The sequence below is a fragment of the Rhyacophila brunnea genome, unplaced genomic scaffold, assembly GCF_057557595.1.
Source record: "Rhyacophila brunnea isolate RB1 unplaced genomic scaffold, BYU_Rbru_1.0 scaffold_18, whole genome shotgun sequence".
Classification (NCBI taxonomy): Eukaryota; Metazoa; Arthropoda; class Insecta; order Trichoptera; family Rhyacophilidae; genus Rhyacophila; species Rhyacophila brunnea.
The window spans coordinates 33,028,312-33,047,471 of NW_028232837.1; the positions used below are offsets into that span (position 1 = coordinate 33,028,312).

At 31.4% G+C, this 19,160-nt stretch overlaps 1 protein-coding gene across 3 annotated transcripts in view; it reads left to right on the plus strand.

The window, feature by feature from the left end:
- The window catches only part of LOC147073450 (uncharacterized), a 66,033-nt gene extending 61,205 nt beyond the window's left edge, over positions 1–4,828 (plus strand). For 2 of the 3 annotated variants that reach the window (XM_085945550.1, XM_085945549.1), the window contains exon 5: positions 421–4,828. In XM_085945550.1, the coding sequence (XP_085801676.1) occupies positions 421–1,391 (971 nt within the window). In that variant the 3' untranslated portion in view covers positions 1,392–4,828. The remainder of the gene's footprint in view (positions 1–420) is intronic. The other variant, XM_085945551.1, reaches the window with a different exon arrangement.
- The last annotated feature ends 14,332 nt before the right edge of the window (positions 4,829–19,160 follow it).

The following is a 19,160-nucleotide window of genomic DNA, read 5'->3' on the forward strand; positions in this document are numbered from 1 at the left end:
TTGTTTTTCAATTTGTGTGTGAGTCAGGGTTGAGCAAGTGACTGACATCCATTTCTCGTAAAAAACAAAATCTATTAATACAAACCTCTACTCTGTGGAGGTCCATATGATCCTATTAGGATCGGACATGGTCGGAAAAAAAAAATTGTGTAAGATCTGAACAGCCTACTTAAATACCCTTCGCCACTGGTCTGTGAAAAAATTTAACAACAGGTAACCTAAGTAATTTCATCTTTGTAACTAATATCACTTTATTGTGTTCAGAAAATGAATGAAATTTTATAAAAACATTTATTACATTACACTCATCTTATAATCATTCTTTCATTTAAGAGAAATTATTTCTCATTTCATTTTATTATAATACCAATCATGCAAATGTATCGTATCATTTACCTTTTGGTTTTTAAATTGCATTAGGTACCGAGAGAAAACGAATAGACAATACCAACTCCAAGCCAATACAGGGAGGAATTGGACAGGACAAAATGGAGGATGTTAAAACATCTTACAGCAAGATACTTATAGATCAAGTAACGGGTATAAGTAACGAAACAGATGTCCAAAGACAAGGAAAAGATAATATCAATTCTGTAAAGCATGATAACGAACAGGCAGAATCGATTAAGTACAAGGAACGATTTCATAAAGCCAAATTGTTTTTTCAGACTCTAGACGTCATTCAAAAGAGCAGTCTAGATTCAAACAGTGCCTCTATGAATGAATGTGAAAAGATACTACTGGGAATAACAGATGTAAAAAAAGACAATATTGCAAACGAAACATGTGACGCATTAACGACAAAAGATACGAAAGCAATAAACGAATTTATAAATAGCAGAGAGAGTAAAAATAGACAAAAATTTTATGAGAGGCCAATTAGAAGACATTTTAGAAGATTTCCAATAAAGTCTTTTTCTGCTCCCACTTCAGATGCTGAAAACGACTATCATCACAGCTTTGAAAGAACGCGAGGAGGAAGCTGCAAACTGAAGAAAATATCAGAGAAATTCCTCGTCGATGACCTTTTTCAAGATATCGCGGGAGAATCAAATAGAACATCGGTCGGTATATTTAAAGGGATCCCTCATAAAAATGCAGTACTGGCTGCATTTCGATCCATGGACAATATGAGCCAGGCGACATCTTACGAATATACTGTATCACAAATGGAAGATTTCGCAAAGAAAAACGGTATAGTCAACGCTCAAACGTACCACAGTGAATATCCTTATTTACCGACTACGCAGCCAGGGAAGTATAGAGCGAGACAAGACTTTGTAGCATCTGGTCTGATTTCACGGAAAGATCTATTAAAAGTTGATAAGCCAAGACGTAACAGTGCGCCAGATGCATGTCAAATGAAACTTAGCTTCATAACACATGTATAAAAATCCAAAGCATATCTATTATCCTATACATACTACTATTCGTCACTTAAACACTTTTCAAAATATCAACTCATTAAAATGGTCAGTAGACTATATAACATCAATTTGTCAACTCAATACTATAACTAGGTCACTCACTTGTTTGGCTATCAATTAAACACTAAATTATTAAACTAACAGCATTATTTCTTCTCCTATATTCTGTGACAACTAGTTTACTCCATATATTACTATTATATTATTGTACTGATTTTAAATGTAATTACCTTCCAAAAACATAAACACTTGTTTATCATAACAATCGGGTAACTTAAAGTTATCTTAAGTTTGAAAAAATCAATTGTACCTACATAATAAAATTTCATGTTAATTAGAGTTAATCAAAATACGTAGATATGAAAATAATTTTTGTTTTTATTGGCTCCACAATCCGATGTGGATCTTGGCCTCAGGAAGAAATAATGGATATTAACCATTTGCTCAACCTGTTATGCTCTCGGTCCATACAAACATTGTAAATCAATATGTAAATTTGTCAGACCCGGAATTCAAACACAAGACACACAACTCGTCCATTGTGGATGTATAATCAATAAGTTAACTTGAACTAACAATAATTCACCCTTATTTGATTTTTTGTGACATATTACATTTTAGTATTATGTTATTTCATATTATTCAGTGCTTGAACGAAATGTAAAACTTACTTTAAAACTAATAAAATTGCAATATTAATGTCAATGACAATGATATATTGTTCCAAGCAATACAACAACATAAAGCATTTGATGAGATATATTATTATAAGCATACCATTTATCATCGAATTTCATTTCAGTCTAGTTATCGTGTAACGGTGACAATTAAAATTGTTTCATAATACCTAAGTGCAAGGCAAATTAGTGCCATAAGCTATGGAAACATACTGACACATATTTAAGTACAATTAAAGTACAATAAACAGTTGACATTCTTGTATTGTAGACTTCATAATTAATTAATACTAAGTAGATACTTATGTATTATAACATCCTAATAGATATTATTTTAGATGACGGAAACATAATAATGCAAGTTACAAAGGTACCGCATTGAAAATTGGGTTCATTTGTTGTTCATATTTGCACTATTGTACCATTATAAAGTCATTTGCAAGTTTTTATGTTAGGTATATAATATATACCACAAGAATTAAGTAATATTTGAGAAACTGACAATTAAAAAGATTCAAGTGAATACCAGCTAACCAAATTAAGTAAATCGACTTCATATTTAAATATACTATTGCAATAATTACTGCATAACTGTCTTCAACATCAAATAATGAGGTGTAATTCTCGAATGATCTAACAGTATTCTAAGAATATAACATTGATATTTCTTTAATTAGTATTCCTAATAGTGCCTTTGATATTAAAATTAAAGTGGTACAAATCAAGCAAAAAACATTAAAAATGGATAGGAACGTAACTATGAAAATAAAAATAAAATTTTATAAATAGAACTTCATGGAGTATCCAATTTTAGGAATAAAATACTTTAACATTTATGTAAAGTAACTAGGTACCTATCTTGTTACATGTTTGAATCCTTTTTCATTCACAATTATTAGTTTATGTGGTAATGTGACATCTGCCCATAACTATTTTTTTAATAATACTTAATGAGTAATTTCACACTTTACTTAACCTTTTCTTCTCACTTTTTTTCATCCATGTATGAATTAAGTACTTATTAAATTTGTTATTGTCACTATTATCAGTATTATAAGTAATTATATTTTACAACTTCAGCTCGCCAAAAATCTGTTATATTAAATATGATAAGATAGTTTGTATTCCTAATGATTTAAGTAGAAATTTTTGTGTCAACATAAATAATAGAAATTCTGTATGTTTACCCAATAATTTTATTATTATGACTAAGCTTCTGCAATCTACATTGGATGTCATCCTTAGAATCTTATTCGTAAATGAAATATTGTCTTTATTTAAATTTAAATATTCGACTAGGTACTGATAAATAATATCTGGCATTTGATGAATAGAAGTTTTATTTTGATGGAACGAAATTATATTTATTCACCCATTCATTAAAAAATATACCTATTTGTTCAAAATGATTGATTTCTGTACAGTGTAAAATATAATGGCATCTTGGAATATTTTCTCTCATCACAATAAGTCATAATATATCATTCCTCCTTCTCTCATGGACGACCTCTTAATGCAAAGAAAATCAAATGACACATAAAAGAAAATGTCAACTCGATAGAAAGAAAAACATGTCAACGAATAGAAATAAGAAAACCTTGTAATGTAATTCGATATGTGATAATTTAATTAAAACCTATTATATCATGTTTAATTAAAATATTCTACATTATGATATGAATAGCAACCAAAAAGCAGTACTAAATATTGACATACGGCTCATAATAAAAAATAAAATAAATATAGTAAAAATTATGTAGGTATTCTGAGTAGAACACATATTAAGGCTAAGTGAAATGCTAAAAGTGACATCTTGTAATGGAATTACGAATCATGCATTTTACTGACAATTTTATTTTATTATAGGTTTCTAAAAAACATTAAATTAGCCTTATAGCACCTGTACACGTGCATGGATTTACTGGCAGCAATAGTGTGTATTTTAAACTATCGTGACAATAACTGTTTACACGTAAAAGTCCTTACGGTCTATCCAATATCATTCTTCAAGAGTGAGCGAGACGCGATATTGTAATTTTATGGTACTATTTGACAGGTATTCAAAATCAGTTAACCTCAAAATTCGTTCATAGTTGGTTTTTTTGCCGGCAGGTTCGCCACTATCGTTCTACTGCGCAGGCGCAGATCGAAAAATTCTCAACCGTCACATGACAATTTATAAGCTTCCGAACTTTTTTAATTCATGCGTGCAATCTTGCAACTGCAGGATAATAAATGTTTACACGTACATTTTCTTGTTATGGCCGCGATAATACGTACTGTGAGCAGTACATCCATACACGTGTAAATGGGGTATTATTTTAATTTAAAGGTACGCTTATTTTTTTTTAATGTATAAAATGAAAGGAAGTTAAACAAAACATTGATTTAAACTTACGTAACTGGTACCTATGTACTTATTTTTACAATTATTGTTAATATAAAATGTAATGTTGAAGAAGTTTTAAGAGGTTTCAGAATAATTCATAGTTTTAATTTATTTTTTATTTAATTTCAAAAACATTGATATTATGAAATAAAAATGTTAATAACTAGAATAAATAAACTGCATCTTTCGTAATTCTATCAATAGATGTTCTTAGTAGCATTACACTCTCCCTTTAATAGAATGTTATAAAACATATTACTTACATACGTATTTTGTCGTCCTAATGTAAATTGGGTGTATCTACCCGTACATACATGTTCACTAGTCTTAAATTAGGATTCAAATAAAAGAAAACTTAAAACAATAAATTGCTGTTTTTTTTATAAATACTGTGCACCGAAAATGCACCAACAAATGTTTTCTGTAATTAATAAATTCTATCAATCTGTCTACTTTCTGTGTAATAGTATGTCTACAATATAATATATCGATACCTCAGTTTCAAAGTCAAAAATTTTCAGGTTTGAGTTTAGTATGAGGAAATGCATAAAATACCGATATCTACTAGCTCCAAAATGTAACAAGTGATAATCTGTGATTATTTTATAATGACAATGGTTATTATTCTTTAGAAAACTCATATTATTAATATTAGAAAAACATCAAATTATGTTTACAGTAATATTATAAATACACTTTTTAGATAATACTAGAATTTCATTAAAATCTACAAACATTAGGTGTGAAGATTAAACCTGCCCAAATTCTTGTTTCCTAATTATCTCAGAACTATGCTTTTTAAAGGGGTCGGATTGTTGTTACACTTTGGAACTGAGGTATCGAATTATACAATAGGTCAAAATCTGCAAAAAGTTTTTCTGTGACAATCAATTTTTGCCAACTTTACATAATATACTATGTCTTGAAATTCCATAAACATGTGCTATAATGAGGTGACAATAGATTCTATTTCTATTTGGAAGTGGTCCAATGCTCCAAACATGATGCTCCATAAAGTGACGTCCCGTGGGGGTAGGCAGATAGTGTCGCTTGGGGGCGGCAGTTAGTCGAAGGACGGCAAATCGAGAAGAAATAGCTATCTAAATGTAGTAATAACGAAATATCTTTCCATTAAAAATTCAGCATTGGTTGGAAACATAATGTATTAATTAACATACAAGGTTTAATAGGACTTTATTTCTTTGTTGGGTTCACGATGTCTAGTTTACTTCCGTTCCCATTTCCAACACATTTCTTAGATATTTGAGTCATGGAAGGATGATAAAAAATACTGAATAAAGGATGAGGTGGCATTTTGGAGCAGCCTAGGGGCGGCCTTCTGTCTAGGGATGTCACTGTGCTCCATACAATACTCTTCAAAAAAACTTACCTTTTTGCTAATGGCGCTATTAATCTGAAATCTTCACTACCTATTAGATTCTTAATGGACGTATAGAAATGTAAAAAAAGCATATATCGTCGCTCTTCTTTTAGTGATAATGGAATATAAACATTGCATTATTTTAGCATCCATTCCATATTATGATTGTCTTAAAAACTATCTTTTTTGCTAATAACACATCAATTCGAAACCTTTACCAATAAATAGATTCCTCATAGTGTCCAAATAAAAGTTTTAAAAAAACATAGGTCTCATTATTTTAATTTAATAAAATGCAAATTTTTATACTACGTCCGCCTCAGAGGGACATTTTCCCTTTAACACTCCCGTTGCCACGATGGTCTCGCAGTTTAGAAATGACCTTAAATCATAGATACCCCACTTATTATTATGTATATAAACGTCTACTTTTAGCTATTTGTAGATAAAATATTTAGGCATAAAAAGAAAAATATATAGGTGGTTGAATTGAATGTTTTATATGTAAAATTAATCATTTTTCGAAAGTCTAATCAATATTTTGATAAGACAGTGATAGGGCTATCTAGAAAGATATACGTTAGAGAAATGCGCATAATAGTAATGTAAACATGAGACGATATTTTAAAATGTCATTTGTTAGTCAGAGATAGAAATGTATGTCTTTGTTCAACATAATTCTGTGAATAATGCAATCAGTTATAGCCTCCCATAATATATCGAACCTTGAAGTATACATTGTTCAAATACATCTGACGATAAACGCCAAAGCAACCCTTAACGCAATGTTATTAGTGTTCATTTTACCGTGTTAACTTCGCTACATGTGGCGTTTATTCATAAACAATTAACGAAAAGGATCCAATGCTATTGACCATTGTCTAGTCAAGTCATAAAACCTTTTTTCCCGGATTTAGAATACAGACCCTTGCTACAAGGTTTGTAAAGATTACATCAGTTTGTGGGACATAGGCAATTGAAAAAAATTCTCGAGCGGGCTAAATAAAAACAGCACAGCATGTGGCGTGGCGTATTCACATGTTCTACATGTTTATACTATTATCATATTAGGCAATGCAATATGTTAAATATTGGCAAGGGTAATATTATTTCATTCTGTTTTAGAATTTTAGGAAAATAATACAATGCGATAAATTTCATAATATTGATGTACCTACCCATTCAAATGTTGTATTCAAACCCAAATATTAAACCCGTTTAAATAAATACCCTGCATTGAAATCAGACAGCTACAGAAAATGTAGGTATGTTCTAATGACTAGCATCAATAATAATATATTTGTATCTATAGTTAACTGTAGCTTTGTAAATTGCGGTGCGGTGCGGTTAATACGATATTCTAAAATATCCTTTTTTTGACGATATTACTAATACCTACCTATATTAGTTTTTTTTAATTATAAAAGATTATAAATGAGACATTATTTTGTTGGTCCAAGGTTGAACCGTAATAAATTGTATTGTCATCGTAAATCACTAATAATAGCTTTCATCCGAAAATAATAATGAGTCAGCAAATGCAATTTAAGTGCAACTAGGTAGTACACGTGGAGTTTCTTTTGTTTATGAAGTAGACACACAGTTGCAAAAAATATTTTATAGTGTTTGCAGCATTTTTATTTTTTAATTTTACAAGTACCAATAATAAAATTATAAAGTAGGTACCTACTTACATACCTAATATGTAAATAAATAATCATAGTGAACTTGTTGTGTTTACATGATATTGTGTTATAATATTATATATTATTATTAACTATATATAATAATATGTCCATAATATCGGTGGATTGTATGTAGGTACAAGAAATTCATATTAAGATTACTGAATCATTCTAATTTCATAAGTACTTACCAAATAATATTATTATATAAATAAATATTATCATACTCAATCTGATGTAGGTATATACATAATAATATACTATTATATTATTTCTCAGTGGTGAAGTGTGGAGGTAGACTGTTAAGATCCGACATAAATAGTGCATTGTGAGTCATACGTACCTATTTGTTTTTATTGAACTAATACTACAATAATTTACATAATATGGTGTTATATAGTTTTTAAAAATCAGATAAACCCAGGCCGAAATAAAACCATAATAGTTTCGGTACGCTTTGGGCAATCCTACAATTTTGTGCACACTTTTTCATTCATACTTCTCTTTTCGTTAAATATAAAATACATATTATTATTACACGTCATGTTGTTGGTATTTTTTAACTCTTCAAGTGAAGCGCCTAGTTTCAGAAGCCCTAAAAAGGTTTTCATAAAATTTTGAGTTTGATATATATTTAGATATATGTTTTTGTCCACTATATATTGGACAAAATGTAAGCAATAAAACTTAATGTGTTCATTAAAATATATCGAAGCCAATATTATTTCATAATATGCTAGGTATCTATTATTTTATGTGGCGAACGTAATAACGAACGCCTGCACACGTGTTATTCTACCTTACAACACCCTCGTCCGCTTCGGATGAATTAGCCATCCCCACTCTCCGTGAAATGACAGCGTGTGTTCGTTGTTCCATTTAAAACAGATCGAGACACACCGTGGTTTGGTTATGACGTACATTTATCGATGTCCGATTATTATACACGATTATAAGATAATTGCATGTGATATACACAGAATAACATGTTAAACGATGACTAAATAGTATTTAAAAACATACTTTACCTTTTGAAGCAATCAATTAGCTTTTAAAATGCCTTAAAATGCCAAATTTCTAGCGGGACACTGAGTGGACGGCATGGGAACGGGCGTAATTTTTTTACCATGGTAAGGGAAAGGTTAAGGCGGACGAAACCGGTCCAGATATTATAATAAATAAAAGTGGAAAAGGTACTATAAAAATTTGCATTTTTTTTAAATTTAATTAATAATACTATGCATTTCCACCACGAGTTGACAGTTAACACAATAAAAGAAAAAAAACACAGGTATCATCAACCTACCTTTCGAAATAATGGAACATAAAAATTGCATTAGTGCGCATGTAGCAAAAGACAGGTAGTGGCTCTGGCAGTGGGTCAAGGGGTGGTGTACCAAAGGCGGACTGAGGCCCACTAGTAATTCCATATAATTCTAAAAAGTATGTATTTTACAAAATACAAAAGAAATAATTATTTATATTTATTAAAATTTCTTATATACATTAACATACTTTTTACAGATAACTTTTAATAAACAAAAATACTATAATAAATCAAGATAACACAGTTTTAAAATATTTAGTTTGGCTTTGCCAGATTGACAAAAAACATACAAGTATCTGATAAACCAACACCCTGCAAAACAAAAATCTATATAATATAAGTTCAATACTCCAATTTAGTTATTTTCTTCTTATTCTCTGACCATGTCCACTCCTCAGAGTATATGGATAACATACGGCACCTTCAAGAATCTCTGTCGTTTGCCAGTCTTATTGCATCTTTCCAGGTCATGCCAGCATTCCGCAGCTCCTCCTTATACACCGTTTTTTAGTCGGTAGATATTTTGGTTTTAACACAATAATTGAAGGCGTCCCCCGAAAAGGGGTCTATATAATACATCATGTCAAAAAGTGATTTTATTGACTAAAACGGGTCTATATAGATAGCATTGCTTACGTTATTGGAAAGTTTTATTATTTTATCTGCCACAGTTTTTGAGATATTAGCAATACTAAAATGCTTACCGTAGAAGAGGGGTCTATATGATTTTAAAAATTTTGTCAATGATAAAGAGTGCTTTCATGAACATAATTATTATCACAGTTATACTCCAAAAGTCCGCATGATCGAATAAAACGTTTTTTTCCTCTCCTGAACAATTTTGTTTGGCATATAGACCCATTTTCGGGGGACGCCTTCAATTATCAACACCATAAGAATACGCTGTTCATCCTTGATAATTTAATATGTTAATACTATCGACCGAAGGTACTTAATGGAATTTGCATTTAAATTCTAATGGATCCATTAGAGTATAATAATATTATGTGTACTTACAAGACTATAACAAGACTATTACTTATAAGTATTTCAAATATAATACTAGTTTTCCAAAAACCTAATTAGCGTGAATAATTTTACAATAAGTTCCCTTTATAAAATAAACAATTGAACAACCAAAATAACTTTGGACAAGAAATCTAATTTTGTGGAATTTAAGAAGCCAATTTCGAATGTGTATTTTGAGATTCTTCCAATTTACATAATGTTCAATGGAAAATGTTATATTTTTAAAACTTACATACTATTGGTATTCAGTCTTGAACAAAAACATAATCTACATACTTAATTAAAAATTATTAGTTTTCAATAAACTTTTTTTTTTATTTAACGAATTAGATACAAGATTTGAAAATGTAACATTCTATATATTGAATATACATAATTTGGAAACATCTCATGCATGTACACACTAGAAAAAATCATTTTGTCGAAAAAAATATGACACCCGATGGGATTTGAACCTGTATCTGCTGAATTCGCGCCAGTATGCTTTTTCAATTAAGCTATGGGCATTTTATTAAATTACAATGATTTAAACTAGTAGTTGTTACATAAAATGCTTATCGAATTGCGTAATCCAGCAAATACAGGTTCAAGTCGCACCAGGTATCATATTTTTTTCTACAAAATGATTTTTTCTAGTGTGTATATGCATGAGATGTTTTCAAATTATGTATATTCAAAAATTATTAGCATGTCAAAATAAATATTTTGAGAGATCGTTTACAAAAGATGGTTGCCAATATAGACATTGAAATAACATCTCAAATGCATAGTTAGGAAATGTATCGATAGTACAGTAGAACCTTGATTATCCGGGTTTCTATATAATAGTCGGTTTAGTATTATTGTATGAAAATGAAAAGTGAAATTTCATTTTTTTTTTGTTGTTTTTCACATTTTTCGTCATCTGAACTATCGTCATAATGGATAATGGAGGTTCTACTATATATGCATTGGTAGTAAGTCCCATACAGTCCAAAATATAAATGTACTTATGTAAATGTTAACAATCCTTCATTGTGTATTACTATTACAAGATAAAAAGAACTTTTTATATACCTACAACGTTTTTAAATTTTCTGTTGAATCATATAAACTTGACTTGACTAGACTCGTTTAAGATCAAAAAAATTGTATTTGATAGAAATAATACTGAAATGTCATTTTGACTCTCATAATGATTTCCATAGTAATGCACGTATATATTAATAATTTCCTAGCAACCAATAATAGTGAATTGGATTACAGATTTCTTCCGAAATAACTTTTCATACAAAACAGAATTAACTGAACATGAATTTAATTTTACTTAAAGATGGCTAAAAGTATTAAAAAAATGCATTGGCATCGTGTTGTGATATAGTCTAAAAGTTTCAAATGTCTAGCTAGTCGGGAAGTTAATTAAAAATCGATTGCAAGATTTGTACCGGACAAACAACCACCGGACAGATATGAATACTTAAGTATTTACTGTAAAATGGAATTCTACCAATTAAATGCTTTCTCAATTAATCTATTATTATGCAGGCCTATTTTAACATATCACTTAACATCAAAAAAGAACTAACTGTGATAAATAATATATCACATTTATGACATTTATTTACTGATGGTTAATTATGTAAAAAAGTTAACTGTCGGAACTGTCAAAAGGTGATATCTTTTAACAGCCTCTCTCTAGGCCGTGCTAACTTTGAGAATGTTTACATATTGAGAATTGAGATGCAAGACCGACTGTTTTGCTGAGTTCGCAATGACATGACTAGTAAAATTGTAGATTATGTTGATATGTCTGAAGTGTCAATACAAAATTATTGTGTTCAGCTCATTACCGACTAGATGGTGCTGGTTCGGCTTTATCTGCTTGGGTTCGGCAGCATGAACATATCCGAATTTGATTGCCATGTCCACCAACCTAAATTTTTGCAGTATTACGAATTGCCGATAACCATTTATAGAATATCTTCCGTATTAATTTGTAACAATGATAATAACTGAAACGTGCTAAAGTGATAACCGTTAATAATAGACCCAATCGTTTCATCATTCCGATTCCTTTAAAATGTAGTACTATAATACTGAATGACGAGTAATTGTAAAACTTTATTAAGAAGTATTTTCGGGTAACTGGCTTGTAGATGAGTTATCATCAGTTTTGTCTCGATTTCTATTAGTATCTTGTAATGTTTTTTTCACATTATTATTAAACAACTCTAAATCCACATAATCACAATCGCTGTCATTCCTGTCGGCTTCATACATGAACACAGGATTAGCAACAACCATAATGCTGCGCTGAAAAGACTCTGCAATAGTATCAGGAGACACAGCATTCCACGATAATGAAACATTTACCATAGAATCTAATGTAATTCTTTTCTTTATCTCTTCTTCATTTAGTCTATCTTTTACATATTGCATATAATTATCAGTCAGGCATTTTTTATAATGTGTCTTAATTTTGTGAATAATATTTCCATCTATCGGTTTGATTATACTATTACCAATAGCAGGGAAAAAAAGTAGTTTAACGTTAGGCAGAGATAGGTTGATTATATTAAAAGCCGATGTATTATCCAGTGCAAGTAATACTTTACAATTTTCTTTTTCCATTCTCTTCTGAAATGCAATAAGCCATTCTCGTAAAATGCTCTCAGTCAAATGAGCTTTTTCATCGTAAACATACGTCACCGGTAATTCTTCTACTCCTGCCTCTTCGATAGACTCAGGTTTCGGAAACTTTCCAATGATTAAAGGTTTTAATTTTTCAGTACCGTTCATATTACAGCATAATAATATTGTTAACGTTTCTCTTTTTGACTTGTCTTTCTTACGTTTCTTTGAAGCCAGCGTCGGTTCGGAACAATACAAAAATATATTCATTTCCACTAAGTTATAGATGTCTTCATGGGAATATTTCGTGACAGTGTTCTGCATGATATCAAGCCATGCTTGCAGCACGGATGATTCTACTTTAGGTGCACTTTTAACGGTTTGCAATGATACGTTAAACCGTTTTTGGAATCTCCAAAGCCAACCATTGGATCCATTAAAATTAACAATATTCATCTCTGTAGCGAGTTGATTGGCTTTTTCTCTGAGAAGAAGGCCAGTAATTGGAAGGTTTGCAGCTCTGACCTCAACGAAGAATTCAAAGAGTTTTGTTTCAAGGTTTTCATGTTTTGCAGTGCGTAGCCGTTTCCTATCTGGTGGAATGCCTCCATTATCGATGTCTCTGTTATTGAATAACGTATTTAAAGTGGAATGTGATATGCCGTATTTTTCTGCTAGTTTTTCTTTGTTTATTCTTTGTGGGTCGACATCTTTGGTAATATTGACTTTTTGACAAAGTTTCAATCCATTATAATTGCGTTTCGACATTGTTCAATTATTTTTGTAAATTGATAGGTACTCTAGAATGACAATAAAATACCTACATTAATTAATAAAGACATTAATATAATTTTAGAAACAAATAAATGACATGCAGTGTTATCATATTCTTTCACTGATATACTTGTATGAAGATCGAGAATTTTACATTATCAAATCTTGTGAATAAATCGGAGAATAAAAAATATGTTTAATGTTGATTTTGTTTTTGATTCGTAACAACCAAACAAAAATGGTGATGTTTCGAATTCGAATAAAATTCGAAATTTCGAATGTTTGTTTTATATTATCGATATTACTACTGTTAATACCTATGACATGTCGCAATCAAAAATACACGAACAATCTCAGACAACGTCAAAATTCCTACTTTGGGTTTGGAATTTTGTCTGTTTCATTGTGTCACTTTTGACAGTTTGACATTTCGTCTTGTGACAGCCGTGATGTCAGACAGCAGACAATAAATAGACTTGACCATAGAGACAATATTATTCTATACATTTTTTGTATTCGATTCTCTTTGATTGTACAAACGTGATCGTGTTCATAATGCCTGCGCTCCATTGGCGAGCCAAAAGGCCGAGGACAAATCGTTCGATTTGTCTATGCTCTGTTACTGATCAACGAACGAATAAAAAAGTCGAGCTGTCAAAAGTCAAAAGTTGCGATTATCGTAATGTCTTGCAAAAATCCCATAATTTTGTGTTGTTTATATGTAGACTTCTGTACAATAATATAGCAGTGAAAACAACACAAATTTTACGTTTTCTTTTATGAATTTCATAAATACAAATTAAAAATGATCGATAAATCTCTCATTTTCTAATGTGTAAATTAACAAATTATTCAATAAAAATGTTTAAAACAATTACAGATTTTTTCGGTCCGAATGATCGCGTATTAATATCAAATCGAATTTGCATAGTGATCGACGGACGTAGTCTGGCAACTCAGTGAGTAAAATATCAAAAAGTTCCATCCAACAAAAATCAATCAACAAAAAAACATGCAAAAATCCAACGAGCCTGGTCTGCGGATTAAAAAGTCCGCAGATCTGGGTTTCTCCACGCGAAAAAAAAGTCCGAAGACTGTAAATCGTCTGACTTGCGTGCCAATGGAGCGCCGATATAAACCACAACTATTTTTTAACGTGGAAATTAAAATAGCTAGGTAGGTACCTATGTACATACTTACACAGAAACCAACTTATTTTATTATAATTTTAAATTCACTCGTAAGGGCAATATGTAGTTATATTATTGCGACGTTGGACCTGGCTCGGCCACGTGCTGCGGATGTCAAAAGAGAACCACAACCTGGCTTGCCTGTTCTTCAAGTCGACTGGATTCCGGCGTCCTGGAAGGCCGCTAAATACTATCTATAGAGTGTATACGGCGGAGCTACGGGATGCTGGTTTGACCTGGAACGAAGCAAGAAGACTGGAGAGCGACAGGGATTCTTGGAGGCGTCGCGTGGTGTCCATATGCTCCGATTAAGGGGCGGACATGGAAGAAGAAGAAAATAGGTAGGTAAGTAAGTGCTAAGATAAACTCAGTACCTACATACCTTTACAATTACGTTTATTTACTTAGGGACCCCAACTTTGATTAATTGTCAACTTTTTTGATTGCATATGTTTGTGCATCCAGGGCACGAAATGGAACGGAACGCACCGGAGCGCCGTTCCGGCTCGTGAAATTTGTAAAATTATCGCTCCGTCTCGTGGAAAAAATATGTTGACCGTATGAGCTAGGTAGGCCATAGAATAAAAAATCTGACACACTTATTTTTATAAAATACACATACGATTTCATAACTATGTAAATATCTTCAGAAAATTTGTCGAGCGCTCCTGTTCGTAAACTTTTACATTTCGAGCGCTGTTTGCATCGAATGTACGTTTGTACTTACACATTTTTTTTCGTTTGTGCACCTCTTATTACCTACCTAATAAACTCATGGCCGTAGGAAAAATTTAGCATTTTGATGCCCTTACCTATTTCTATTGCTATTTTACAATTGTAGTAGATCTAGAACCAACATTAGGTAGGTATACATGTATGCAATAAATCTACATATCCGTAAACAGCTAAAATATTATCATACAATGTTACACTAAACTTATATTTTATTTTTATAATTATTGTAAGTATTAACAATTGAGGGGTATAAAAGCATAACCGCCACTATCCATACTTTATCATTTTTCAAGTAATGATTGATTAATGATCGGTTTATTACTCTCTATGCCCTATAAACTTCAAACCGACGCAAAAACGCCTCTAACTCCTTCAAAATCGCCATCAAAAACGGCGATCAAATGCATAACCGCCTCTCTTACACTATAAGTGAAGTTCAAAAGCGCCACAACCTAAATGCACCAATCACGAACCAGTAAACACATACTTATCGTAAATCTAATATGGCCGCCGTGCTCAGTTGCCGTACAAACGTGTTGTGTTCGCTTTGCTAATTATTTAGAAATTAACTTTAAAAATGGATCTCAATGTATCACCTGTGCCTAGTACTAGTGCTAGAAAGCGTCAAGTCAACAGGGATCAATGGAAACGGAATGTACAAAAGTGAAATAGGTAAGAATTATTCACTTTAAAAAACTGCTTTTCAACCGTCACTTGTTAACACTTTAAGGGTCGGAGGACTGAATCGATTTTTAATAAACTATTTTTTTATAGATACGCACCAAAGAGTTTGCCGAATCTACAAGTAATTGGGAATACTTGTCGCCATGAAAACAACATAAAGATGAAGTGCAATGAAATAGGACCGCAAGACATCAGAAAATTTCACAGTGCCTTCTACGCAAAACATGATAAAGTATATCAAGATGCATTCATTTTGAAATTTTTGAAAGTGAAATTGCCTCAACGACACCGTCCAAAAGTCAATACAAGGGCGTTGCCACAAACGCACACTAGACTGTACGTGAGGAAGTCCACACAGCCGTTTCAGGTACTGCAGGTATGCCAAAAGTTTTTTTTAAATATTCTAGGCATTGGAGTCCATAGACTGCGATCCATTGCGAAAACTTTTCTACTTTCTGGAACACTCTTCCAAGATAAACGTGGTGGAGACAGAGTATCTAGCAAAAATGCTGAAAAGAAGACGGCAGTAATGAGATTCATCGAATCTTTCAAATGCATTGAATCGCATTATTGCAGGAGTGCAACGGCAACAAGAAAGTACATGGTATCTGATTTAAACATCAAAAAAATGTGGCGTATGTACCAAAATTTGCAGGGTAATGATGGAATTCTTAAGGTGCGGCATTGTTACTTTAGAAATATATTTACCCGGTATTATAATATCGGGTTCAAGACACCGAGTACCGATGTTTGCTCTAAGTGTCTTGAACTATCAGCAAAAATTAAAAATGAAAGCGACGACCATGAAAAGGCGTTATTAATGTCGCAAAAACATTTGCACAAACTAAAAGCTAAATGCTTTTTCGAATACCTGAAAGAAAACAATAAAGCGATGGTAACTCTTTCCTTTGATTGCCAAAAAAACCAGGTACTTCCAAAAGTACCAGATCAAGCGGCATACACTAGCCGACAGCTTTATATAAATAATTTTGCCATTGTGCAAAATAATGTGCAGAATGATCTTAGGAAGGAAAGTGTTTTTATATACACGTGGACAGAAGACAGGCATGCGAAAGGAGCTAATGAGATTGCTTCAGCTGTTTTCCATCGCCTCAGTCAGATCGATCTAACCAATATTAAAATTATCCGATTGATGGCTGACGGCTGTGGCTCGCAGAATAAAAATTCTGTGATGATATCGATGTGTACATTTTGGCTAATAAATAAAGCTCCAAGAACAGTCAAACATATCCAGTTAATATTTCCGATACCAGGTCATTCGTTTATGCCAGCGGACAGACTCTTTGGACTCATTGAAAAGGAGATAAAAAATAAACAAGAAATAATAGATCCATCCGAATACAAGCAAATATATGAAAATTATGGAAATGTTATTGAGCTTGGTATAGATTGTCCCGTACTTGATTGGAAAAAGGCTGGAGCAGAAATATTAAAGTCTCCCAATCAGTACCATTTTAAATTTGCACCTTGCAAAAGATATTTCATTGCTAGAGTTAAAGGAAATCCTGAAAGGGCATTACTAAAAGGTGAAATAAATTACAAAGTGGAACTTGGCGAGTTCAAGTCTTTTGTTAAGAGGGGTAAACATATTTCTAATATGACGCCCAATGTTATTAATCCATACGAAGTAAAATTGAATCCTCTGAAATTGAATGACGTTGAAAGACTCATTGAAAAACATTTCGGGGTAAACTGGAAACAAGATTTTGGCGTTGGACAACTCAAATTTTATAAAGACATAATTGAAAGAAATAACATTTTAGCAAATCATGAAACTGAAGATGAAAATATTTTGTGTGACTATTACCCAGAAGAAATTGGACAATCAGTGTAGTTGACGAATCTTTCTTAACAAATTGGTTGCTGCCGGCAATTTGATTTTTTATAGACATTTTTCGGTGTTTTATTGTCATGTGTTTTATAAGATTATATAAGGTACTCGTACTACCTACCTACCAATTATCATTATCGTTATCACTTATCACATGTTCAGCAATGGCGGCATTGGGTTATTTAGAATATTTTTCAGTATGATTTTATAAAGATAAAAAGTTTTTTAATCAAGCGCGCCACTGTTCAAAGAAAATATTAATTGGTCTACATATTATTGGTACTCAAATGGACTGCTTTGAAATTTGATAGTTTTCATAACATGGTGAGCAGACCGTAAAAAAAACCATAAAAAAAACTGTTGACATATTTTGGAGTGCGACATTCACAAAACCGACTTAAATAATGTTTTCAATGTATGGGTACTGTAAATTTTTTTATAATTTATGACTTGTTATAACATAACTTATTTATAACAAAATACAGTTCAAGTGGCGGTGCCGCTGACTCGGAGCGGTGCATTATATTTTACTGACGTATTTACATATTATCGACTAATAAAAAATATTATGAATATAGTCATCACTTGGTTTCGTCTACCTTGACCTAATTTTTACGTTTTCGTGAATTGGCACATGGCGTCAATTCTATTTTATACAGGGCGGCAGCGAACTGTTAATTTAAACAAAATATATTATAAATTATAACTATCTCACATTTCATTATCTATACATAATCAAATTTTAATTATTACAATAATTGTATCCGCATTATGTTATCTTACAATTATGTTTTGATCCTTTAAAATTTTTGTATCCTTTTTATCCGCTTTAGACATTTTCTTTTTAAATTAAAAAAAAAAAGTGTTTCTTTAGAAATGCAAAGGTAGCGTTTTATCTGTCACAATAACATGTAAAATTTAATTTTTTATATAATTTACATATATTTTGAATTTTTTTAGCCTGTAAATAGCCTATTATTTTACAATATTTTATCATTATTATTTGCAAATATTTTTACCTGTTCATTTTATGTAGGTACCCTATGAATAAAATAAAATAATAACAAAATTTATCATACATATTAGCTTTATTTCGTAGTTCTGGTCTCGAAATGGTTAAGTCATTAAGTAAAAGTATGTTGAAGTGCAAATCAGCCACTACCACAAACATTCAGTAACAAAAGCGCCACTTTGAAAAGATGAGATGCAAAACCTCCACTATTAAAAAAATAATTGTTTTTATTGCAGTAACTGAACTAAAATTGCTTGATTTGGAATCGCGAATCTTAGAACAAATCTAATAGGATGTGAATACAATTCAAAATCACTCAAAAAGGTGTAAAGGGAACATTAAAATCGTTTTTTTTAAATACTGAACAATTTGCATTTGTGGATAGTGG